This window comes from Salvelinus fontinalis, chromosome 15 (assembly GCF_029448725.1).
Source record: "Salvelinus fontinalis isolate EN_2023a chromosome 15, ASM2944872v1, whole genome shotgun sequence".
Classification (NCBI taxonomy): Eukaryota; Metazoa; Chordata; class Actinopteri; order Salmoniformes; family Salmonidae; genus Salvelinus; species Salvelinus fontinalis.
In genome coordinates this window covers 16,429,481-16,457,111 of record NC_074679.1, presented here as the reverse complement: position 1 = coordinate 16,457,111, position 27,631 = coordinate 16,429,481, and the positions used below count along the sequence as shown (strand labels likewise).

At 42.7% G+C, this 27,631-nt stretch overlaps 1 protein-coding gene across 1 annotated transcript; it reads right to left on the bottom strand.

Annotated features, from left to right (window-relative positions):
• Window positions 1–84: 84 nt before the first annotated feature.
• LOC129811472 (cytospin-A-like) lies at window positions 85–20,293 on the bottom strand. The gene is made up of 11 exons (XM_055862808.1): window positions 19,945–20,293; window positions 18,601–18,710; window positions 16,700–17,614; window positions 16,428–16,501; window positions 7,276–7,838; window positions 6,736–6,832; window positions 6,475–6,541; window positions 6,178–6,350; window positions 3,559–3,675; window positions 850–1,009; window positions 85–735 (listed from the first exon to the last, which is right to left on the bottom strand). The coding sequence occupies exons 2-10, from the start codon at window positions 18,638–18,640 to the stop codon at window positions 917–919; spliced, it is 2,139 nt and encodes a 712-aa protein (XP_055718783.1). The 5' UTR covers window positions 18,641–18,710; window positions 19,945–20,293; the 3' UTR covers window positions 85–735; window positions 850–916.
• Between the last annotated feature and the right edge of the window lie 7,338 nt (window positions 20,294–27,631).

The following is a 27,631-nucleotide window of genomic DNA, read 5'->3' as shown; positions in this document are numbered from 1 at the left end:
CCTATAATTTCCCAAGTCATGTCACTGTATTAAAGCACTTCAGTCTCCCTGCTGGACAGCACTGTACAGAACAAAAAGACATCGTTAGCTTTATATTGCCCATTTTATTTATTCTGCATCTTTGGCAACATAGTCAGCGTTCACATTTTAGTTACATATAAGAATCAATGGATTGCTAGACAGGGAGACTGCATCCATACAACTCCTTTTCCCCCTTCCTCCTTTAAATTACAATCATCAAAGTGCTTATTAAAAGTGCATATTTACAGAGTGCTAAAACAGATAGAAAATATGAACATGTTTTAAATGGAAGACTGTGGTACTAAAGGCACTGGACACAGATCAGCAGCTTTAGATGGCACTGCTGAGAAAAAGTTTAGGAGTCAAGCAAAGGTTTGGTATGATAAGATCAGTTACTTTGTGTAACCTTCTGATGGGGTCCCAGTGTAGACATTTACAGCAACTTGCACCTGCACTCTTGACCAGAAGGGGGCTCTGTTGTGCCAACAAAGCCTAACTTTCTCTACATGGCTATTAATGACCATATCAGCTAGTAGAGGAGTGACTCCCACTCCCCATCCTTCCACCAATAGCAGTGAACTGTACCTCCCGCCAAGGTTTCCCTCAAGCACACAGTCCTGGGCGTTACATCTCAAAGTGACGGTACATGCACTCCACGTATCCCAGAACTCTTTGCCAGTCTGGTCCTCCGGCTCTCAGCATCTCCTCCATGGTCTGTAAAACACAGATGACTTCAATACTGCAGCATTCACTGTTGAGTTTTTTCATACAAGCATACAACAAACTTGACAGTCTTTAAATAACACAAGTTCTGATTAACAGACTCACCAGTGATGTTGTGATTCCAACATTCTCTCCCGTCTTAAATGCCAGGCTGAGGTTCTCGCTCTAGTCTTTAAATAACACAAGTTCTGATTAACAGACTCACCAGTGATGTTGTGATTCCAACATTCTCTCCCGTCTTAAATGCCAGGCTGAGGTTCTCGCTCTATGGATAAAAGAAGCAGCACCATGTCTGACAGGCAAATAACTGGGTGAGTGTGCAATGCATGTGTGTTACCTAGGACTGTTCCGGTGACCGTACTACCGCCACACCGGCGTTCACGAGTCATGACCACAGTCAAATTCCATGTGATCATTTAGTCACAGTAACTAGGCTTCTCCATGAGAGCCCATGAACTCATGTTGCGCCACATTTCTATAAGCTATGCAACTGCGTTGAGTTGATGGCCTCTATTAAAAAGAGGAGTATGTCATCAGCTTTCTATAGGCTAGGCCTACTATATTTATTTCTCTTTTTTTTAATGCACATTGCTTTGTGTTACAACAGGAGTAGTCTACCTGGCTGGCATGAAAATTAACCACGGGAAAAGCATCCTCCATTCGCTATTTAAGTGCATGAGGATGCCATGTATTTCCCCCCCTGCTCCTGTTCGACAGGTGCATAATAATGGTCCATTCTATATGAAAACTAATTTCAAAACTAAAGAAAATATGAAATTGAGTTTGATGGTGACAATATTATCACTTCTGAATGATGTATTATCACTTGTGAATAATGCCCAGACAAGAAACAGCGATTACCTTTTTGTGACTTTATCAAATCATAGTTGCACGCATCGTGTAGCCTAGCTCATAGGCCTATATATTTAGTTAAGGTTTGTATCACAACTAAAGTGGCCAAATAACTCCAAACATGGTGTATAGGCCTAGGACCCCTGGAACACAATCAGAGCACATAGCCTACAGAAGCCTAGTGAAACGTGTTCTTATAAGCCCAGTCAATGAGCAATCGCGTGTGAAAACAGAGTTTTGACTGACCACTATTTAAAAGACGATCCCAGCTTTCTCGTACTGCTATATTTATTGAAATTAAGCACATGAATGCAAAACGGGGGGTGCACTCAATATTTGGAAGATGCTCCTGATGTTTGGTATACTCAGTGTGCACTAATATAAAAGTTGCACTCCCCCATTTTGCCCTCCGATCAGCCTTTGGGGAATGGACTCAACAAGGTGTCAACAGCTTTCCACAGGGATGCTGGCCCATTTTGACTCCAATGCTTCCCACAGTTGTCAAGTTGGCTGGATGTCCTTTGGTTGGTGGATCATTCTTGATAGACACGGAAAACTGTTGAGCGTGACAAACCCAGAAGCGGTGCAGTTCTTGACACAAACCGGTGCGCCTGGAACCTACTACCATACCCCATTCAAAGGCACTTAAATGTATTGTCTTGCACATTCACCTTCCAAATGGCACAAATACACAATCCATGCTTTAAATTGTCTCAAGGCTTAAAAATCCTTCTTTAACTGGTCTTCCCTTCATCTACACTGATTGAAGTGACATCAATAAGGGGTCATAGGTTTCACATGGATTTACCTGGTCAGGCTATGTAATGAAAAGAGAAGGTGTTATTGATGTTTGTATACTCAGTGTATATTAGTAAGCTATATGTAAAGACCATATAAGATTAAGAATAGTCTGATGGAGGGCCTCCCGAGTGGGGCAGCGGTCTAAGCCACTGCATCGGGAGTCCCATGGGGGGCACACAATAGCCCACCGTCATCGGAGTTAGGGGAGGGTTTGGCCAGGGGGGGGGCTTTACTTGACACATCATACTCTAGCAACTCCTCGTGGCGGGCCGGGCGCCTGCAGGCTGACCTCGGTCGTCAGTTGAACTGTGTTTCCTCCGACACATTGGTGTGGCTGGCTTCCAGGTTAAGCGGGCGGGTGTTGGGGAGTTGCAGCGATGGGACAAGATCTAAATAAAACAATTTAAAATAAAGATTTGTTTTATGGGTGAGAATATTATCAAGTGCTTGTCAAATTGCGAATGAGAGACTGATGAAGTGTGTGCAGCCTGCGCAAGAAATAGAGCAGAGCTCATGCCTTTCATGCAACTTTTTTCAAATCATCATTAGAGTCGCATCATGCAGTCTTAGAATGTACTAAACATCTAAACATATAGCCTAACATTTGTATCACAACTAAAGTTACATAATTAACTATAAATTAAGCATAGAGGACCTGTTTCCTTGTAAACGACTCAACACAAAATAGCCGCATGTGCACACTCCATCTGGAAATCGTTTGGGTAAAATATTATTATTATTATTTTTTTGTTCAATTATATTCTTCATACTATAAAATAATGCCACGGAATTCTAAGCAAGTCTGCTAAATGAACTAGTGTACCCCACACCCATATGACATAGCAAGATCAGAGCCTAACATAAGGACAACTCAGAATATGCTATTGTGTTCTTTTGAAATAGACCACATTTTCTTCATATCATGTTTCTTTAGACCTGTCTAAAATAAATAATGGATTTATTGTGATGGTCTAGCTGACATTAAATGGATGTACATGTTCCAAAAGTCCGCATCAGTAGCTTGTAGGCTATGTGTGGAAGCCTGGAGATGCTAAACGTGTTTATGTTCATTAACGGTCAATTGCCGTGACACCGGCAGATTTGGATGAAAATCAACGTTTGACAAAATTTCATAACCGCCACAGCCCTAGTATTACCCACCTTATTGTCAGGGCTAAGGGTGCAGTAGGGGATGTGTGAGGGGAGGTAGGTGTGGTACACAGCACAGAAGGCCAGACCATCCGCCCAGCTACTGCTGAAGTTAGTGATGTCAATATTCTGTCAATAGAGAAAGTGAGCGGGGGCAGAGAAAGGGTAAAGACACCACCATAATGACTGTTGACTGATTACATCTGGACAACATTCTCTTTACATCAGAGTCCCAAAGCATTCTTTCTCCTGACCCTGTTCAACACACACACACACACACTAGGGATGGGTGATGTCAACCTTTGTCATATCGTGATTATGTACCCATAAAACATTGTGATGAGCGATGCTATCGCCCCCCCTACTAAAATAAATAAATAATACAAATCTGCTAAAATTACTATTGGGCTGTAGCTTCGAAATCAAATCAAACTGGACGAATCATGTCGAAGATAATGTTGTTGAAAGCCTGGTCAGAGGCCAAGTGCAGACAATGGCAAATCTTTTATATAATTCCTTTCTGGTGGAGGAGCAGAAAAAGCTTTTTGTGTGTGTGTGTGTGTGTGGCACGCACATGATGATGCAGTGACTGTGATGAGGAACAGCTGTCTTACAGTAGTGAGCTCCAGGTTACAGGACTATATCAAGTGCTGGATAGAAGCAGTCTACAGTCTTCAGTACTGGATAATTCTTGCTTTATTTGCATCATAAAGTAGAAAAATAAATGATATTGTTTGTTCCATCTCTCATAAAGCTGTGGATGAAAGTAGCCTACAGTATGCCTAGACTTAGGCTATAGACTTTTCTTGTTCATTTTGAACAATACCTTAGACTAGAATATTTAGGAAATGAGCTAATGTTCTTAACTTACATTTTTCTTAAAGCTTTTATGATCAGCCTAGTAGGAGGATAGGTTATTGGCCATTTGGTTTAACGTCGCACGGAGGGATTTTCCCGGGCCGCATGGATCATTTCTGTCTTAATAAGCTTAAACTTGTCATTAGATTGTTCTATAGGCTATTGATATTGTTTGTTCTCTCTCATTATTAGTCCTCTGGTTACTTGTGCTGAGCGATTAACCAAAATGTTTTTAAACAACTAATTGACTAACGTGGTTTCAATTACTTGAATTCCATTTCGTACTTTTTTTTTTTGTGAGCTCAATGGCACATTTTGCTGCAGTTTCTCTACAGATAAATCAGATAATCTGCCCAAACTGTGCGATGTAGTAGGGAGTTGTAGATTCCAACAGGCCAATGTTCTACATAATTATCAAGTTTTCTACGCTAAACTAACTACTATGTCAGATCTGTGCGATCAAGAGGGTACACAGAGAGCAGTTTCTTTGTGAGGTATCTCTACCTGAAAATACATGATCTAAGGGATTGATAGTTGGTATTCAGCAGTCATAAAAGTACGCCTTATTTACTTTGAAGAAGTACAAAATAGTGATTTTGTCAGAAAGCATAGCCGGCAGCTCTATAGATATGAGATGACTTGGAATGGAATTATTATTTTTTTAAATTATATTTAACCTTTATTTAACTAGAAAAGTCTGTAAATAAGAATTTGTTCTTAACTATGACGGCCTACACCGGCCAAACCCGGATGTCAGTGTTCTGCCATGGCCAGCGAAGAGCCCGGATCTCAGTCCCATTGAGCACGTCTGGGACCTGTTGGATCAGAGGGTGAGGGCTGCAGCCCCACTTAATGCAGCTGGTGGCCACACCAGATACTGACTGTTACTTTTGATTTTGACCCCACCTTTGTTAAGGGACACATTATTCCATTTCTGTTAGTCACATGTCTGTGGAACTTGTTCAGTTTATGTCTCAGTTGTTGAATCTTGTTATGTTCATACAAATATTTACACATGTTAAGTTTGCTGAAAATAAATTCAGTTGACAGTGAGAAGACGTTTCTTTTTTTTCTGAGTTTATATACAAAAAAAGAATAATAATGATACAATTTCAATAAAAATAAAATCGCTGAAACCCAAAATCGTGATAATTGTCTTATAATCGAACCAAAACCAAACTGACCTCAAAAGGCACTAATCGCTCAGCACTACTGGCTACCTTAAGTTTTAAGCTGTTCAAATAACTTTGAGATGGAACGCTGTTTCATTCATTGTTTGATCGGGAGAAAGCCATGCATAAAACGATGAAGCATAGCCTTCTGTCATATTCATAGCCTATCAAATGGAGAGAGAAAGGAATATAGGCAAAGTCATTTTTTTAAACAGCTTGACATAAGATAGTTAAGGAATGTCTGTTATAAAAGAATATATAGGTTTAGGCTACTATAGCCTGATGCCCATGCATCTGACAGAGAGAGAAACTATATTTTCTGACTGGACATTTTGTGCTGCTTTTGTGGAATTCTCCGCTTTTGTGGAATTCTCCGCTCTGTCTGGCCTTCATTCCTCTCGTGTTCTGTAGGCCTATAGAACATATGTATAGAAATAAACTATAGCAAATAGGAAAAGACAAATTACTCAGAATGTCACGTGTGAATCCCTGCGAGACTACGTTTTGGGTCACATCACGATGTCATCGCCAATCATCGTCGATAGACGATGCTATCATAATAAATCGCCCAACCCTAACACACACACACACGTTACAGTACCTTGTAGCCCTGAGTGCGGCTCTGACACCAGCGCAGAAGAGAGTTCCTCTTGGAGCCTCCATGGCGGCGTAGGAGCAGATTAAAGCCATCCTGAGACCTGGTCTTAGAGGTCGTGTTAGGGGGCAGCTCTGCCAGGGCAGAGTTGTACTGGTTCAATGCCTCCTCCCGTTTCCCTGGAACACACATATATGTCAATAGAAAGGGATTTACCTAATTTCCGTTACTAGACATAAGAGCAACATGGAATGGTGAGCGTCCTGACACATGGGTGATTGTGAAACACACACAGAAACACACCTGTGTGAGTGCTGGACCAGCTGTCTTGCCATTCTAGCCCTTTTCTTCCTCTGGTTTGGCTTTGGTTCTGAAAGGATACACCATACAGTATATATATTCCTACGCAATAACATAGCATACATTTCTTTCAAATTCTAGTAGATCAGAAAACACACTGACTAATGCGATGATGCCACCGGTTGGAACAGTAATAGCGTTACATATTTCCAGAGGTATGACACACAGACAAGCAGTTAGACCCCAACTTTTAAGTGGTCTCACTTTGTTTGTAGATCCAGCTATTGTGGCAGTATTGGACTGGGATGTTCCATTCATTATAGCAGGGGAGTCTGAAGATGCGGGTAGTCTAGAAAGGCTTCTGTGAAATCAAGAAATGTGCTTTGCTATTATTGGATGAACTCAACTCACACAGCCACACTGAGCAGAGAAAAAACATTTGTTGTTCCAACTTATCAGGGGTCAGACATGAGAGCAAAGCCAACTGTTGTTGATACACTTTATTCTCAGTTCATGTTTAAAAAATATATCAAAACCGAAAATAATGATTATTTTTTAATAATCTAACTGAAAGCGTAGTAGTAGAGCACAGTTTTAACATGGTTTTTACAAATCCATGTCCTCAAGTGCCCTGCCTGTTAATCTCTGTTCCATTACAGCAGTCCAAAATCGGTCTGGATTGCTTTATGTTAGAATAGCCAGCTATATAAATCATGGACATTAACCTTCATTACAAGCAAAAGGCTGAGCGTAAGTTCATGTGTAGTTGAAATCATACAAACAGGAAGTCATCGTGGTACTCACCTTGCCCTCTCCTGTGTGACTATCCTCCGTGTCTCCCTCATGCTACACCCTTCCTCTCCACTCCTCTCCTCATTGGTCACGTTCCTCAAGTACCTGTTGGCCACGCTCTTAGTGTCTGTTCGAGCCTCTTTCACGCTTATATTCTTATTCCCTTCTTCCTGGATCCTCTTCTCCATCTTGTCATCTCCTCTTCCTCGGCCAAACCTGCTGATCCCCCTCTCCCTTCCCCGGTTTCCCCCCTCCTGGGTCTCCAGTGTGCTGGTCTCCCCAGTAGCCATCTCCATGCCCTGGGTCTTGGCTTGAGCCTGGGCCTGTCCTGGTCCCTGGTTCTGGGTGAGGTGGACCAGTCTCTGCCTGCTCTCCCTCAGCTCTCCTCTCAGGCTAACCAGCTGCCCATCAGTCTCTTTCTGTCTCTGCTGGGCAGCCTCCAGCTCGCGCTCTGTATCCATCTGAGCCGCTCTGAGCGTGTTCAGCTCCTCCTCGGCCTCGGCCCTCAGCCGGTCAGCCACTGCTACCGCCACCTGCAGGTCAGACTGGAACTGGTGCCACTCCACGCGCTCCGTCTGCAGGAAGGAAGACACTAACAGTTAGGTACTATGAAGAACAATCCAAAGGTTGAATCACGTGTGTTAGTGCTGGGCTGGAACAAACATATGTATAGTCCGCAGCTCAAGGCCTGGAGTTAACTAATTCGGTCTTAAAGTTTATTTCTATATTCACACCCAGAGTGCAAGCCTTTATTCTTTGATTTCATATGACATCATTTCCATATTAATTTGTCTGCCAGCATCACATTATACACAGCACTGGGCCTCTAGAGACTATGAGCTATTTAGTGATCAAATATCCATTTGGCATTCATAATCTGACTCAAATATTGGACAGAATGAGAGGCAAGCTTTTGCAAGTTTAGAGGAGTGGCACTAGGGAATCAAATGAGGCACATCGGGACCCTGTGCCAAGGGGTTGTTCTAAGTGACAAGGTGGCGCTGACAGACATGGAAGCTCTGCTTCTAGCTCCTAAGCACTTTGCTACACCGCAATAACATCTGCTAAATGTGTGTGACCAATAAAATGGTATTTTGATTTAAATAGTCCTGGCCCCATTCAGGTGCTCAGATCAGATCCACTAACCTGGAAATTAGTGTTAACAGCTCTTACTCCCAAGGGTTTTTGATGCACTGAGATTATTGATAAATTTGTAAGGAAACATATACAAGTTCAAACAGGGAAAGGAAATCAGAGCATTATTGCTAAATTTCAAAGGAAACAGCAGGTTAGTGGTTTTCATCATGACTCTTGTTCTGGAGACAGTTCTGCAGTGGTCACTAGCTGGCATACCCACAAAGTCATACCATCTGATTTTAAACCTAACCCTAACTTTAACCACAATGCTAACCCTAACTTTAACCACAATGCTAACCCTAACCATCATTTAAGATCAAAAAGCACATTTAAAGCCAATTATCTCAGAATCATCTTTTTGCAGATAGAACCTTCTAGTCCCAAGCTCTCATATTGAGAAAAGCTTTTGAGAGCAGACATCCCTATAATGATGGAAATAGAGGACTAACAAGCTCCAAAGCAGTCAAGTAACATACAGATGGACTCGGTTCGTGAACATTGCAATGTGACCCGCAGAGTGACGTGGGAGTGTGGAGGAGTTGGGTCGTTTGGTAATTAAATGAAGAATGGATAGAGACGTGGAGGAGGAGGAGAAGAGACGGAGAAACTGGAGCCAACTCATTTCCTCATCTGACCAGCGACTCAAGACCACAGCTGGGGCCAATTATGCAGTCACTGGAGACACACACAGAACATATTCTCTTCCACCCCCTCTCGATAACACACACCTCCCTTCTTTGTCTTTTCCCTTCGAACACAGCCATAAAGTGAAGTTCACCCCTCTCTCGAACACAAACTTTACAGCATGTAAAACCACACAAACACTGAACAACTCATTCCTCCATTCGTTGATTCAAAGCCACAAACACACAGCCTCACACAGAGTTTAAACTGCCTTGTTATGGCAGCAGAGACAAACTACTTTTTATTGGTACACATGATGCAACTCATAACGCCAGATGGGAGAAAAAGGACAACGTGGGAAACCATTAGTCTAAACCACCACATTCTTTAGTAGCCTATGTTCTGAATCCTGTCTGTACAGCTAACTAACTGTCAGTGTTCAACTAGGGTATGTCTTAGAAGGGAAACAGGATGGGACACTCCTTAACTCAAAGATAACACTGCTGATTTCCCCCCAGACACACACTCTCTCTCTATATATCCCTGAGGTACTGACATAGTGACCCACCACAGGCACAGATGCTGACTCTCATACACTGATTCATGCACAGTCTCTCTGGGAGTGTTGAGCTTATTCCAGATGTGTGTTTCTCGGTTGGTGGGTTTGTGCGTGTGAGACAGAGAGAGAAAGAACCATCCATCTGTCCCCACGCCTCAGTTTACGTCCACACCCAGACTCCCTAACGCGTACTTGGGGAAACATCCTCACTCTGCCGTGGCTCTGCAGCTTTCCACATTCACTGGGGTGTGTTGAACAACCAGTTCCCATACACTCTGATACTCATTAAGAGACTGCCTCACTCCCTCTACTTACAAGGCCTGTGGATACACTCACCCACACACCTAGAGAAAAGACATACTGCTTATACCTCTCCCATATACACACACACACTACCTTCTCCCCAGCCTCCACCATTTTTTACGCATTGCAAATTTGACACAGAACCTTCATTTGGCATGTAAACATGTTCAACCCCAGCCTCTTGAGTTTTTGGAGCCAAAACCAAATAGCTCATTCCAGGAAATCTGCAGCACTGTCCACCTGGAACTGATCCCAGAGCAGACCTGAGAGCTATTAAATCCTCGGGATCAGCCCACCCACCAATCAACCACACGGACTGGCACAATGAATGGGGGGGAGACAGGGAGGCTAGCATGGGGGGGATAAGAGACAGGAGCAACAGTTGTGAAGTAATTGTTGTAGTTTCTGTGCTGAAGGAGGGAGGGTTGGTGAGAGAGGAGCGGTGAACCCTCAAATGTCCAGAGAGAGAGGCACAGGAGCGAGAGAGTGAGGTACATTTACAGTTTAGTCATTTAGCAGACGCTCTTATCCAGAGTGACTTAAAAGGAGAAATTGAGGTTAAGTGCCTTTGCTCGGTTACTGGACCAATGCTCCTAACCGCTAAGGTACCTGCCGCACAGAGAGAGAGAGAGAGAGAGAGGCACAGAGAGAGAGAGAGAGAGAGAGAGAGAGAGAGAGAGGCACAGAGAGAGAGGGAGAGAGAGGCACAGAGAGAGAGAGGCACAGAGAGAGAGAGAGAAAGAGAGAAAGAGAGAGAGGCAGAGAGAGAGGGAGAGAGGCAGAGAGAGAGAGAGAGAGAGAGAGAGAGAGAGGCACAGAGAGAGAGAGAGGCACAGAGAGAGATGTATGACCATATTAGAGACACATATTTCCCTCAGATTACACAGATCCACAATTAGACAACAAACCCGATTTTGATCAACTCCATATCTACTGGGTGAAATACCAGTATGCCATCACAGCAGCAAGATTTGTGACCTGTTGCCACAAGAAAAGGTCAACCCATATTTATGTTTATTTATTTTCCCTTTTGTACATCGTTACAACACATACATATATATATAAATAATATGACATTTGTAATGTATTTATTCTTTTGGAACTTCTGAGAGTGTAATTTTTACTGCTCATTTTTATTGTTTATTTCACTTTTGTATATTATCTACTTCACTTGCTTTGGCAACGTTAACATATGTTTCCCATGCCAATAAAGCCCTTAAATTGAATTTGAATTGAGAGAGAGGTACAGGGAAAGAGAGGTAGGTGAAAAGAGAGAGAGGTAGAGAGATGCACAGGGAGAGAGAGTGAGGCCCAGGGAAAGAGAGAGAGGTAGAGAGTAGAGATCGACCGATTATGGCCGATTAATTAGGGCCGATTTCAAGTTTTCATAACAATCAGTAACCGGCATTTTTGGACGGAGATTATGGCAGATTACATTGCACTCCACGAGGAGACTGCGTGGCAGGCTGACCACCTGATACCCGAGTGCAGCAAGGAGCCAAGGTAAGTTTCTAGCTAGCATTAAACTTATCTTATAAAAATCAATCTTAACATAATCACTAGTTAACTACACATAGTTGATGATATTACTAGGTTAACTAGCTTGTCCTGTGTTTTCTATAATCAATGCGGTGCCTGTTAATTTATCATCGAATCACAGCCTACTTCGCCAAACGGGTAATGATTTAACTTCTTTGGGAACGGGGACAGTATTGAGTAGCTTGGATGAATAAGGTGCCCAGAGTAAACTGCCTGCTACTCAAGCCCAAAAACTAGATTATGCATATAATTAGTATATTTGAATAGAAAACACTCTGAAGCCTCTAAAACTGTTTGAATGAAGTCTGTGAGTATAACAGAACTCATATGGCAGACAAAACCCGAGAAAAAATCGAACCAGGAAGTGGGAAATCTGAGGTTTGTAGTTTTTCAAGTCTTTGCCTATCCAATATACAGTGTCTATGGGGTCATATTGCACTTCCTAAGGCTTCCACTAGATGTCAACAGTCTTTAGAACCTTGTTTCAGGCTTCTACTGTAAAGGGTGGAGAGAATAAGAGCTGTTTGAGTCAGGGGTCTGGCAGAATGCCATGAGCTCAGTCAGGCGTGCGGCCGTGAGAGTTAGCTGCGTTACTTTTCATTTCTAAAGACAACGGAATTATCCGGTTGAAACATTATTGAAGATTTATGATAAAAACATCCTAAAAAATTGATTCTATACATCATTTGACATGTTTCTACAAACTGTAATATAATTTTTTTTACTTTGTCTGAACTAAGTGATCGCGCATTGAGCATTTGGATTACTGGACTAAACGTGCAAACAAAAAGGAGGTATTTGGACATAAATGATGGACTTTATCAAACAAAACAAACATTTATTGTGGAACTGCGATTCCTGGGAGTGCATTACGATGAAGATCATCAAAGGTAAGTGAATATTTATGACGCTATTTCTGAGTTTTGTGACACCTCTCCTTCTTTGGAAAATGGCTGTATGTTTTTCTGTGACTTGGCACTGACCAAACATAATCGCAAGGTGTGCTTTCGCCGTAAAGCTTTTTTGAAATCTGACACAGCGGTTGCATTAAGGAGAAGTTTATCTATAATTCTATGCATAACACTTGTATATTTTATCAATGTTTATTATGAGTATTTCTGTAATTTGATGTGGCTCTCTGCACTTTCACCGGATGTTTGTTTGAGACAATGCATTTCTGAACATAACACCAATTTCAAATGAGGTTTTTGGACATAAAGATGAACTTTATCGAGCAAAACACACATTTATTGTCTAACATGGAGTCCTGGGAGTGCCATCCGGTGAAGATCATCAAAGGTAAGTGATTAATTTTAACGCTATTTCTGAGTTTTGTGACACCTCTCCTTCTTTGGAAAATGGCTGTATGCTTTTCTGTGACTTGGCGCTGACCTAACATAATCGCAAGGTGTGCTTTCGCCGTAAAGCCTTTTTGAAATCAGACACTGTGGCTGGATTAACGAGAAGTTTATCTTTAAAATGGTGTATAATACTTGTATGTTTGAGGAATTTTAATTATGAGATTTCTGTTGTTTTGAACTTGGCGCCCTGCAATTTCACTGGCTGTTGTTGACGCTAGTGTCCCATATATCCCAGAGAAGTTTAACAAAGGCTCTTTGGAAAAAAAAAAGCACAATTGTTGCACGAATGTACCTAACCATAAACATCTTTTGCCTTTCTTAAAATCAATACACAGAAGTATATATTTTTAAACCTGCATATTTAGTGTTAGCAGGCAATATTAACTAGGGAAATAGTGTCACTTCTCTTGCCTTCATTGCACGCAGAGTCAGGATATATGACACAGTTTGAGCCACCTGGCTCGTTGCGAACTAATTTGTCAGAATTTTAGATAATTATGACATAACATGGAAGTTTGTGCAATGTAACAGCAATATTTAGATTTAGGGTTGCCACCCATTCGATAAAATACGTAACGGTCCGTATTTCACTGAAAGAATAAATGTTTTGTTTTCCAAATTATAGTTTCCAAATTTTACCATATTAATGACCTAAGGCTTGTACTTCTGTGTTTATTATATTAGAATTAAGTCTATGATTTGATATAACAGTCTGACTGAGCGGTGGTAGGCAGCAGCAGGCTTGTAAGCATTCATTCAAACTTTACTGTGTTTGCCAGCAGCTCTTAGTAATGCTTGATCACAGCGCTGTTTATGACTTCAAGCCTATCAACTCCTGAGATTAGGCTGGCAATACTAAAATGCCTATTAGAACATCAAATAGTCAAACGTATATGAAATACAAATGGTATAGAGAGAAATAGTCGGCACGTCATAATTCCTATAATAACTGCAACTGAATCATTTCTTTCCTGGGAATATTGAACCTCCAGCTTTCATATGTTCTGAGCAAGGAACTTAAACGTTAGCTTTTTTACATGGCACATATTGCACTTTTACTTTCTTCTCCAACACTGTTTTAGCATTATTTAAACCAAATTGAGCATGTTTCATTATTTATTTGAGACTAAATAGATGATATTTCTGTATTATATTAAGTTAAAATAAAAGTGTTCATTGGTCATTCAGTATTGTTGTAATTGTCATTATATATATATATAAATAAAAACCGGACGATTTAGATCGGCTTTTTTTGGTCCTCCACTAATCGGTATCGGCGTTGGAAAATCATATTCGGTCGACCGCTAGAAGAGAGGTAGAGAAAGCGAGGTATAGAGAGAGAGGTAGAGAAAAGCACAGGGAGAGAGAGCGAGGCCCAGGGAAAGAGAGAGAGGTAGGGAGAGGTAGTGACGGAGAGGTAGAGAGAAGCACAGAGAGAGAGCGAGGCCCAGGGAAAGGGTAAACACTGCAGCCCGACAGCCACATCTCAGCCAAGACTCTCAATGTGTCTGATCTCTCTCCCCATTCTCTCTCTCTAGCGCACACACACACACACCAACAATAGTCAGTCAGTCTCTCCATTCTCTCCCTCTAACACAGTCTGACTTTTTCCCCTAACGCCACCAAACAAAACAAGTTTTGTCTCCGACAACTGAATGCAGCCCACCTCCTCCACACATCTGTCTCTCTCTGAAAGTACATTAACGCTTTTATCACTTATATTACACAACTGAGTCAACAGTTAGAAACACTGAATTGAATATTTAGGGTTAGAGGTTCTCTCTCACTGGAGCCCGTCTCTCTTGGCTTTCCCCAGCTCAGTCTATCTGTCTCGGGCCTCTACAGATATGTTGAAGAGTTCAGGGAAGGAGAGGAAATGATAGAAAGAGATGGAAGGAAGGAAGTAGAAAAAGAGAGGATGGTAAGAAAAGAGAAAGGGATGGAGGGAGTAGGGCTTGTGTTCCATCTTCCCAATCTGTAGCAGATCAGGAAAAAATGTGAGCCCCTGCAAAGAATAATAATTATGGTGGGTCAAGGTTTGGAATGGGCTTTTGACAGGAAATTACCAGATTTTTAAAAAATCTGAATTGGAATCTCTTGGGAGCCTCTTTGGATTGTCTGAGCAACGCTCAAAGAATTTAAACTTCCATCTTCCCTACCTTGTCTTTCTACACACCATCTAGCCTTTTCAACACAGGAAACTGTGATAGTGCGTTGGGCAAGGGGGGGGGGGGGGGGGGGGGGGGCAAAATGATATCAGAGCATTTCCTCCTGGGCCTCTCAGGATGGGTCTAGGACAGGAAGAGGCCTATTAGCAGGACCACGTCTCCCAGAGGACCTTGCTCTGATCCATTTCTGGGTGGAGATGACAGGGTCTTTTGTTGTTATCTCCTGAACTCCGATGTTACAAGCGGTGAAACCCAGCCCTGACCTCTGCCTCAGGGTGGTGTCATTTCCTGTTTACATTTCTAAACTTTTCCACACCCCCATTCTCATCAACAGGGCTGCAGTGGAGCAGGTTGAGAGCTTCAAGTTCCTTGGTGTCCACATCACCAACAAACTAACATGGTCCAAGCACACCAAGTCAGTCGTGAAGAGGGCACGACAAAACCTATTCCCCCTCAGGAGACTGATTTGACATGGGTCCTCAGATCCTCAAAAGGTTCTACAGCTGCACCATCGAGAGCATCCTGACTGGTTGCATCACTGCCTGGTATGGCAACTGCTCAGCCACAAGGCACTTCAGAGGGTACTATGAACGGCCCAGTACATCTCTGGGGCCAAGCTTCCTGCCATCCAGGACCTCTATACCAGGCGGTGTCAGAGGAAGGCCCTAAAAATTGTCAAAGACTCCAGCCACCCTAGTCATAGACTGTTCTCTCTGCTACCGGACGGCAAGCGGTACCGGAGCGCCAAGTCTAGGTCCAATAGGCTTCTAAACAGCTTCTACCCCCAAGCCATAAGACTCCTGAACACCTAACCAATTGGCTACCCAGACTGTTTGCATCCCCCCCCCCCCCTTTTACACCGCTGCTACTCTCTGTTGTTATCATCTATACATAGTCACTTTAATAACTCTACCTACATGTACATATTACCTCAACTAACCGGTGCCCCCACAAAGACTCTGTACCGGTACCCCCCTGTATATAGTCTCACTATTGTTATTTTACTGCTGCTCTTTAATTACTTGTTACTTTTATTCCTATCCATATTTTTTTAAACTGCATTGTTGGTTAAGGGCTCATAAGTAAGCATGTGACTAATAAAATTTGATTTGATTAAAACTGAAGGTAGTTTTCCCAACCTAAAAACACACCTGGGCTTCAGTACTTAGATTAATAGGAAAACAATCTGTCATGCTCTACTGTCTAAATTTGTAGCCATGATGAGCCTCACTCCAGATCTACTTGTGCTTTAGCCAACTGTTCTCTACAGTGTTCCTTTGGTATTATGCCAAATGTGCTGCATGGCATGACAACAATAGTCAGAAGAATTGGCTAAAGCCTAATCAGATCTGGAACTAGACTGAAGCTGAAGGGTTACATTATGTAAAATCAGTTTCCTGATTTGGAAACAGGACATCTCCTGTCGTAAGGTAAGTTAAGTGTTTATTGGGATGCCTTGTTGGTGTTTCTCACCTGCATGGTCTTCTGCAGACTCTGGACCTCAGCGGTCAACTCCTGGCGCTCCACTAGCAGATGCTTCAACACATCTGACAGAGGGAGGGAGGGAGAAAAAGGAGAGAGTAAGCGCGAGAGAGGGAGGAGGACAGAAAGATGGTAGTAGTTTGGTAGTAGTTATTCATATAATTCAGAGGTATGACATCATGCATTTCATAATGGGGGATTATTTTAGGCATTGCTATAAAGAGGGAGTGGTAATGTTTATGTACATGATGTGCTGCTTTTACCTGCGCTGTTTAGTGTTGCATACTGACTGGGACTGAGACCCAGTGCTGTCCTACACTCCTCCACCAGCCTCTCAATCTCACCCTGGTTGTCTGCAGCCCCATGGTGCTCCAGCGTGGTCAGGCTCAGCCCACTGTCCTTCTCGCTCTGCCCCGAGGGGATGACCAGGCTAATCGGGCTGGCCGAGGACAGGGAGCTACCCAGGGATGAAGGAGTCTTGGTGGGGCTCATCGATGAGCTCTTCCCCTGGGGTACAGGGATCCTGGGACTAGACCTGGTGGGGCCTCCATTACACCCCATCACAACCCACCCTTCAGGCACTGCTGCATTACTTCCTGTTCTTCCTTGCAGGGAGATAAACCCAGGACCAATCACAGAGTAGCCTGGGCTGATGGGCAAGAGTCTCTTCCCACTTAGGGCTGGGGCTGTAACTGGTGCTGGGGCTAGGGCTGTGACTGGTGCTGGAGTTGGGGCTAGGGCTGTGACTGGTGCTGGGCCTTGGGCTGTGACTGGTGCTGGGCCTTGGGCTGTGACTGGTGCTGGGCCTTGGGCTGTGACTGGTGCTGGGCCTTGGGCTGTGACTGGTGCTGGGCCTTGGGCTGTGACTGGTGCTGGGGATAGGGCTGTGACTGGTACTGGGGATAGGGCTGTGACTGGTACTGGGGATAGGGCTGTGACTGGTGCTGGGGATAGGGCTGTGACTGGTACTGGGGATAGGGCTGTGACTGGTACTGGGGATAGGGCTGTGACTGGTACTGGGGATAGGGCTGTGACTGGTACTGGTACTGGGGATAGGGCTGTGACTGGTACTGGGGCTGCCGGCCGGCCTGGTGTAGAGGGTGTGATTGGAGTAAGAGCAGGCAGGGTGGAGGTCACTGGAGAAGTAGGAGGGGTTTGGAACAAATCCAAGCTGGGCCCTGGAGAGAATAAGAGCAACGACGCACGAGTGTGAGGGTGAGTGAGGGACACGTACAGATGGTCAGAGAGACAGGCAGACTGACAGAGACTGTGAGAGATTGAGTGCAGTGGTCACTGGTTGGGCATGCAGAGCTGCCAGGATGACTAAACCAGACCATTAACCCCGTACAATACCCAGGCTGTCATTCCGGATGAATGGGCAATTGCTCATCAGGAGACACATTCCTCTGCTCTGTGCTGCTGATCTACACCACCACTGACCCCGTCCTCCTCTGTCCTTCGCTTGAACAGACCTTCTCTAGGTTTAATGGATATTATCACTGATAGAGTTCAACTAAACAAGTTATTGAAAGTGATGCATCATGATCAGGTAAATATCAATCCACATCAAAAACAGAGTGAAGGGCCATAAGTCCCCACTTCCACCGCTGCCTTTATGTACCTATTCCAAGCCATAGTGTGCTCGTGTGTGTGTGTCCGCCAGCATTAGGCTTGCCATGATTAAGCCGTTGCCCTTGTGCAGAGCTGGGGAATTCTGCCGATTCATCACAGCTGGGGCAGCAGAGCCTGACGAATCACAAGAGGATGCGAGGAGAATGAGCCCAGCCAAGCCAAGATTTCTACCCTCTGGCTTACACACACACACACACACACACACACACACACACACACACACACACACACACACACACACACACACACGCACACACACACACACACACTTTGTGTTCCCCAATCTCCTGTCTCTTCCCCTCTTCTTGTCTCATTCCTTCTCTCTATTCATGTCAGTCTCTGTCCATCCCCCCTCCTGTCTCCTTTCGGTCTTTCCACCGGTGACTAAAAGCTTAAATATAAATGCGAGTCTCAAGGTATGTTGTCTTTGTTCTCTGTAAGAAAAGTCAATAAAGACTTGTTCAGCACAGCAAGGGGGGTTGACAGGTTATTTAAGTGAGGTGTGTGTGTATTGTTGGGGGGCAGAGGGTACCTGTGGGTCCATGGCCGTCCTTGCTGGAGAAGGTACCCATGATGCAGTGGGAAAGTGGGCAACACACCAGTGGCTCTCAGTCAGGACAGAGCAGAGGCTGCAGAGGAGACCTGCACACAACAATCAGTAGGATTAATCTCCAATATGACACTGCACAATTATGTCATGTTCCACAAGGGAAATTATGCACCAATGAATCGGTCATCACTTCTCTAATCATACACACAGAACTCAGTGGCATAACACATTTGAGGGGCCCTGCAAGGTCTGGGGGAAAATAACAAACTTCCAACAGTTCTACACATTTGGCCATGGGGCAAAAATAAAAATGTGCAGTTACATAGCTAATATCACATTTTGGCATGAGGCTGAGAGAAAACGTAGCAGTTTATTTTTTTGTGGGGGCTGCAGGGTGTGTGGTAAGCCAGTGATAGTTCTTCTCTAATCACTTGATATGATTAGAGAAGTGCTATGGAAAAAGGCTACTTTGTTTCACATGTAAACCAATCACTTGAACCTGACCATCTAGTCTAGCATATTGAATGCCCAGTAAGACAGAGAGATCGTGCATCCAGACTAAACATTACACACCCTAGACTCTACGCCATGTTCATTTGAATGTTCATTTGAATTTGTTGTAGTACCTGTGGTGTAAATCAAAGCCTACAACAAAATAAACTACATTTTAGTGAGAGGGATATACCAGAAGACAGAATAGAACCCCACAACTTCTTATCATTAGCACAGAAAACAAACGATTTCATATCCAAGTTAAATTTGCATACATTTTAATTACAGAAGACACTAGACATAAGTCTATTTACATTAGTAGTAGTAGTAATAATAATAAAAATCGGTGCTGGTATCCTATGTTAGGTTGTGTAATCGTGTGAGTGCGTAACATCAGTCCAAAGGAGAGTGCCAATGCATGAGGCACTGGCAGTACTCAATCCAAATTTGTAGCCGACTAATGATGGAGGTCACTCAAACCTCAATGGCTTTTGGGCGTTTGCATTGTTCTCGCATTTTAAATGAACACGAAGGCCTTTAATAATCAAGATGTTAAATTGGATTGATAAACCGAATGAAGTTTCATGCATGTAGTCCTAGACGTACAGAACCGCACCTTAATCTAATTAATGTAGCCTAGGAGGGCAACCCAAGTCGTCCCATAAAAATATTTATTCAGAAACATACCTATATATCCAAGGAATTACATAAGCAAACATTGTTTGTCTACAAACACAAAACCAGTTTCAAAAGAAGTTGGCTGATATGTTTTCTTTCCAAACAGTGACGCATGCATCAAACTTTTTACTCTGCGAAAAAGTAACTATACACAACCTTTAAAGTAGAATAATTTCTTTTTTTAATCGATTTATTTTCCTCCTCGTGGAAATATAGTCCGTGTGTTGTCCTTTCTTCCCTCTGTAGCCTACCGCGCATTGGATCCGTCTTTGTCAATGCGGTGGAGTTGAGCACAACGAAAGAGTCGGGACGGAGTAGCCAAGCGCACCAACTCCACTTGTTTTCGGTGGAGTTGACATATAAACTCCCGTTTCTCTCATGAAAACACCCAATATGTCATGTGATTATTTTATAAGAGAACTGAATGCATCTTTATCAACTTTATACAGGCCTAACTTTCTCTAACTTTGATCCATTCTTCTCTGATGTCCTTTAAATTCTGGCCTTGACCACTAGGGAGCATAGTTGGGCTGTCCTACAGCATGCAACCTACCAGATGGAATTATAGCCAAAGACAGTACAGTATGAAGATAGCTAGCAAATCTCATGTGCAGACACACGTCATCGGATCTAACGGTCGTCATGCTGCAAACTGCGCATGTACAAGATGTCAAATCAAAGGCACTCCTTCAATATAAAGTAGTTTCACTTTCACGAGGCTGGAGAAATTGACATATTCAACTACTTAAGACGTTGGCTTGAATCTAGGTTGTGCCTTTAGATTTCGAGAAAATTAGGAACGAAGGAAGAATTTTTCACTTCTCTCATTGACTTCTCTAACCCAAAACCCCGGCCTGGTCTGCTTATCAAGCGTTCCCGGAAAACTTGCGATGTTGCGCCTCTGGGTATTGAAAGTCTGTGTTATAGCCTTTTGAGTTGTCACCTCTTTATGATCTAGTGGTATCTTATTAAGTATTTCAGGTGTATAATCATATAAAATTAAACATATTGGTGAATCCTGTTGCAGGGGTAGGCCTGCGCCTGTAAGTTTGGCCCAGCAGTAGGCTTGGAGGCTTGAAAGCATTGGAATGGAGGCAGTGGTAGCCTGGGCCTACATCATTGGTTAATTTCACAAAAAATATGGAAAGTTCCAGGTCTCTATGGGAATTAGGCTATTTACAGTGCCTGACAAAATAAAAATGACAGATTTATACAAACTTGAGGGGAAAAAAAACTTTAGACTATGCCAACTTGGCTTGGGCCCTAAAAAGAGTTAGCCTCGTATGAATCATCCTGGTCTCACGAAACAGAACCTAAGCTCGCGAGATCAGGATGGTTTGTACAAAGCTAAAAAGGAGTGCCATGTTATCTATCATAAAGTGTTTCTCATGGTGGTCTGGTCAAAGATGGTGGATAAATGAAGATAGTTCACTCAGGCCGTTTAACATTGAACAAAAATGGTCAAGGTTCCTGTCTGTGTAAGTGGCCGTTCCCTCTCTCGCGTGAACAGATGGTTCTGGTCTACTTATTGTCCCATCCCCACTCGCCCCATCCGCCCCAGCACAACCAGAAAAAAAACACCTCTTAGCAGGGCTGGGGCAATAATCAGACCAGAGTGGCAGAACAAATAAGGGAGTGGGATGTCTCGCTTTCTATACCATCTCTGGTCTGCCTACCCATGCTGTGAGCAGCTTGAGGAGCTTTTATGTGGTTCGAACCAGTGGAGGCTGCTGAGGGGAGAACGGAACAGAGCAAATGGAATTCTGCTCCGGCCATTACCACGAGCCCATCCTCCCCAATTATGGTGCCACCAACCTCCTGTGGTTTGAAACCCTGGAATGATGGTACCTCTCCAGTCTCTCTGTCCTTGGAATCTCCCAATTCAGGTTTGCAAATTGGACAGATACAGATTCGGACAGGTGTGTTGAATGGCGACAGAACCATAATTCTGATTTCAGAAGCTACAGTTTCCATTAACTTGTGATTTCTTTAGTCAACATTTAGAACGTTTGCATAGAAAATAGATGTAACAATTGCCTGCTAGGATGTGTTTCATGTATCCATTTAACTATCATGCATTGATAATATTGGGAGTTTGTCCCACCAAGATTTACATGCTAAAATTGCCACTGGATTTCACAAACTGATTTGATAGAGTATCAACAGCCACACTTAACGATAACACCCACCCGTAGCACGCACTCCAGCAGGTATATCTCACTGGTCATCCCCAAAGCCAACACCTCCTTTGGCCACCTTTCCTTCCAGTTCTCTGCTGCCAATGACTGGAACGAATTACAAAAATCGCTGAAGTTGGAGACATATCTCCCTCACTAACTTTAAACATCAGCTATCTGAGCAGCTTACCGTTCGCTGCAGCTTTACATAGCCCATCTGTAAATAGCCCATCCAATCTACCGACCTCATCCCCATATTATTTTTATTTACTTTTTTGCACACCAGTATTTCTACTTGCACATCATCATCTGCACATTTATCCCTCCAGTGTTAATTTGCTAAATTGTAATTACTTTGCTACTATGGCCTATTTATTGCCTTGCCTCCTCACGCCATTTGCACACACTGTATATAGACTTTTTTCTATTGTGTTATTGACTGTACGTTTGTTTATTCCATGTGTAACTCTGTGTTGTTGTTTGTGTCGCACTGCTTTGCTTTATCTTGGCCAGGTCGCAGTTGTAAATGAGAACTTGTTCTCAACTGGCCTACCTGGTTAAATAAAGGTGAATTAAACATTTAAAAAATACTTTGTCACGCAAAATAATGAACAACCAAATATCCGTAATATATCTCTATGAAGAACATGAATGAATAAAAACAACCCAACTCTATGAATACACTCATTGGTTGTAGAACTCACACACTTGGCTTTATATTGTCACACACAGTGAATTTTTCCTCCTTAAATATAATTAATGACTCAATTTCTCCCTGATAAAACTAAGTTGAATCAATTTGGAATTTAGTACTGGGTAAAAGCACATTATTCCAACCTTTGGGTTCATTAAGAGAATGTATGGTATCTAGTTGGATGATGATAGTGTGGTGGTGGGGATACACCAGCAATACAGTGCCTTCAAGTGCCTGACTTACTCCACATTTTGTTGTTACATCTTAAATTCAAAATATATTTTTTTTTCCTCAACCACAATAAATATACCATAATGACAAAGTGAAAACGTTTTTAGTAATTTTAGTAAATTTATTGACAATGAAATACAGAAATATCTTATTATGTAAGTATTCACACCCGAGTCAATACTTCGCAGAAGCAACTTTGGCAGTGATTACAGCTGTGATTACAGCTTTTCAAAGGTCTTCAAGCTCTGTAAAATTGGTTGTTGATCATTTCTAGAAAAATCTATTGCAAGACCTGAAAATGGTTAAGTCAAAACTGTAACTCGGCCTCTCATGAACATTCATTGTCTTCTTGTTAAGCAATTCCAGTGTAGATCTGGCTTTGTGTTTTAGGTTATTGTCCTGCTGAAAGGTGAATTTCCTCTCCCAGTGTCTGGTGGAAGCAGACTGAACCAGGTTTTCCTCTAGGATTTTGCCTGTGTTTATCTCCATTCTGTTTCCTTTTTATCCTGAAGGCCAGTCACAAAAAAATCTCAATTTACTAAATTTTAAATTCAGACTAACACAACAAAATGTGGAAAAAGTTAAGGGTTGTGAATACTTTTTGAAGGCACTGTGTTTGCTCTGTTGACCACAGCTAACAGAGCTGATGTAGAAGTAATGCCTCTCATTGCTGTTTCATGCCCAATTCTTCATTATACAGCCAAAGAGCCTTAGCCTCCACAGGAAACCGTATGGAAGGAATAAGACAACATCAACTGCTCTAACTATGCCTGTTAGTGTTCTTGGTACAGTCGATGTTATTCTACATGGGCAATTCCACGATAACGGAATTTTACTTTAACTTCGTTTTTTCACTTTAAAATGTATGCTAAACAAAAAGCATTGATTTCAAAGTTTAACAAACCACTGATACAACCATGCACAAGGACTACTTTTAACAATTTCCATTGAAAGATGTACTAAAACAAATATAGTGGAAGAACTGTGCAGATGTAAATTTAAGTAATGGAATTACAGAAAAATCTCCCTCAGGTGTTTATGCTGCCACGTTCTCCAAAAACTCTCATATCTGCTCCGAATTAAGATTCAAAGATGTCTGCAGAAAGAATGGGGTGTCAGCTATGAAAAAATATATTTTGGTTATTGATCTACAGTAAGTGAAGTGTATTTACAACCAGTAACATAATTATGGTATCGGAATTACATCATGGGTCGTGATCTGTACTTCAAAGAAAAGCATAATTATGGATATTAATGTTATCATGTTCAACAAGTATGGACATCACAGCACAGCAGAGCACAGTAGAGTGCAGTACAATACAATATACTTTACTTTTTACTTTAAATTATTGTACTGTACTATGTACTGTATTTTACTATGCAAAAATATCTTAAAGATATGTTTCTGTTAATGGAATTACATATTTTACCCCCATTTTTCCCCCCAATTTCGATTGTCTCATTGCTGCAACTCCCCAACGGGCTCAGGAGGCGAATTTTGAGTCATGCGTCCTTCGAAACATGACCCGCCAAACCACGCTTCTTAACACCCGCCTGTTTAACCCGGAAGCCAGCTGCACCAATGTGTTGGAGGAAACACTGTTCACCTGACTACACCATACGGTGGCAAAATGACAAACTTTGTTATGTACATGCTCTGTATGAACTGTAAACCTGTACAGTTCCACTGTCTGTTTCTCTCATGTAAGAAGAAGCCAGTGTTTTTCCTCTATTTTCTGAGCAAGTTGGTCACGCGGCCAAAGACAAAGAGCTTCAGAGAACACAGTTTTTGGTTCATCCGGTTCTTTTCGTATCTTTCAAGGGCACAGCTGTGTGGAGATAAGAAGAGAAGAGGCTAGCTTGAGCATCAGCGACAATTCTATCAGCAGAAAGGAGTAACACAACTGGTGTTTTCACTTGTTTGTGCGCAATGTTCTTACCATGCTCTCACACACCTGCTAAACTGCCACGTAGACAGAGGTTGTATTTTCATATTAAGGCTGAGACCCAACTCTTGTGAGTTGGGCTCTTAACTCTGTGCTGTTGTTGAGTGGATTGTTAAACAGCTCCAGATTTGCAACTCTTATAATAAAAAGTTATTTTGAAGAATTTGCAATCTTTCTTCCTTTTGATTAGAATTTCCACAACCAAGGTCAGCCTGTAGGCGCCCGGCCCGCCACAAGGAGTTGCTAGAGTGTAAATTCCCCCCGGCAAAACTCTCCCCTAACCCAGAGATACTGGGCCAATTGTGCGCCGCCCTGAGACTCCCGATCACGGCCTGTTGTGATACAGCCCGGGATCGAACCCGGGTCTGTAGTGACTCCTCTAGCACTGCGATGCAATGCCTTAGACCACTGCCCCACTCGGGAGGCCGAAGGCAATATTTCTTAAACTTACAGAAGGTAAACAATTTCTCCAAAACTAAATATATATGTTGGTATTAGTAGGCAGGGGTCATTACATCGTGTTTTGATGTATATCTGATACAAAACATATACCCCAAAAAATAAAGGGTAAGACCCATTTTCCATCTGTTGATTTAGAACTCAAATTCCCCAAAAAATATAGACCCAACTTTCATGTGACACCCAATTGTACATGTTCCTATGAATATCACTTCAGTGGTCATGGGTCATTTGATGGAAATGCCCACATGCGGTTTCAGTGACCATTATTAATTATTCTATAAGACTAAACAATAGATAACACATTGTTCAATCCATCTGTACTAATGTACAGGTAGAGAACAGACTGAGGAATAGTAAAAGTCAACAATAGCGGTCAACAATAGTAACAACTTAAAAGAATCATACATTTGTAAAACAAATATAGATAAAAGAAAAACCATGGCAAAAGTTGAACAAATTTATTTGTCCCAGAAATTCCTTACAAGCCCAAGCAAATTTCATACAACATGTAAGCAGTAGGTACAGACTACATCATATTCTAGTTGGAAGGAAATAGGGGTTGACCTAACATAATGCATTCGTTTTCTGTTCCCAAAAAAAGTGGTTTCCAATTTGAGCTCAACGGGAACACACCGTGTCATGTTTCTGCGTAAAACCATTAGATAGTCCATTAACAAGTGTTTGAGTGTCAGTCTCTGTCATGAGTTGAGGGAACTGCCGGTCGCTCTTTGGTGCCAGCTCAGCCAATTAGCACATCTGCTGAGTGGATTAGGGCCATTTGTAGTGACCTAAAATGCAGTGGCAGGGCTAGCACAGCTAATCTGGTCCTGCTAAAAACTTCTATTTTGGCAGACACAGGAAACTGGCTCAGCTGCTGTGGAAAAGGATTATGGGATCAGCTTTTGCAGACCTCTACTGTACCTGCTCTCCTTAATATCATTCCTCTGTTGTTTACAGACAAAAGCATTGGTTCGACATTTAGTGGTTGTACAATGGATGTTTGATTTTGCATCTCACTATCTTCTTTGGAGGAAAAATATAGGCGTGGTTCACACTAGCTCTGAGAAATTCATAACGGCCCTTGGTAGCAGTAACAGAAAAATTCTCATTCTGAAAGATGCTGTGCACATTTCCCAATCTAGTTAAAGATACCTGATATCATATGAACTCTTTGGAACAAAGCCTTTGCTCATGGCACTGCAGGAACCAGTCTCCTGTCCTCATCACTAGTACCAGATTGGAGCGATGTATGCCAGCTCACGGATGTTCCACCTGGTTTAATCCCATAGGAGGAAATTGGTTTAGTGATGAGGAGCTTTGTTCTCTCTCGCTCTCCCTCATCATTTTAACCATGGTTCAAATAAGAGCTATAATCTAATGAGCAGTATTGATACAGTTACATTATTTACATGGCAGTGAGACATCATAAAGAGAGTGTGGATCATTCTATACAACCAGAGGCATCACTAGCATGCTTCAGTAACTGTAGCTGAACAATCGTCCAGCCTTTCCTTGCAATGTACCTCATTACAATATCAATATGTAAGAGAATTGACACCTTCAGAGAGGACGACTACTGTAGCACTATCGTTTGAAAACACCGTGAAATAAAATCTGTGTCTTTCACTCCAGTCCAGACCTGACAGTGGATGCCAAGCTCTAGTGATGGATAGGTCCCCATAGTTCTTATCAGTTGAAATCAATGGAAGTTGTTGGCTGTGGATGAGCTGCCAACACTTACGGATGGCAACCAGCCCGAGGGGTTGCCAACCATCTGTGTACCAGAGCCAAACACGGTGACTTCACAAAAGACACACAGGATGTAGCTAAATCAGACTTCCATAGCTAAACCTTCCTACCCACTGTGGCAACAAGTTGACCTACTCATCCAATCAGCTATTTTAAATCCATAACCTGGTATAGCAGCTCCTATACTGCATGTCAATGCAGAATCTCACACAGGTGTGGCTAGTAATTATTGATTATCAGATTATGGATCTCTGGGTTAGGGTTAAACGTGTGTTAACACTGAAGTGCTAGCACAGTGGAGTAAAGCTGCACCATACCTGGCTAGGTACTGCATACTGAGGGATTAAAACATGCACTCTAGATTTGGTGGTTGTTTTAAGGCACTTTCTGCCCAGCGAATGCTGGAGGTGGGATGTCCTGACAGATGCTGTGGCTTTGAGACAGGTCCATGAAGGAAGGGGCTCTCCCCTTCACCGGGGTGCTCCCAACGTCCATCCAGGTCAGCACGCGGGCAGAGGGCCGGTGGTGCAGTGCCAGCTGCCTGAAGCTGTAGCCACACACCCCGATCCCCAAGGCCCCCAGGA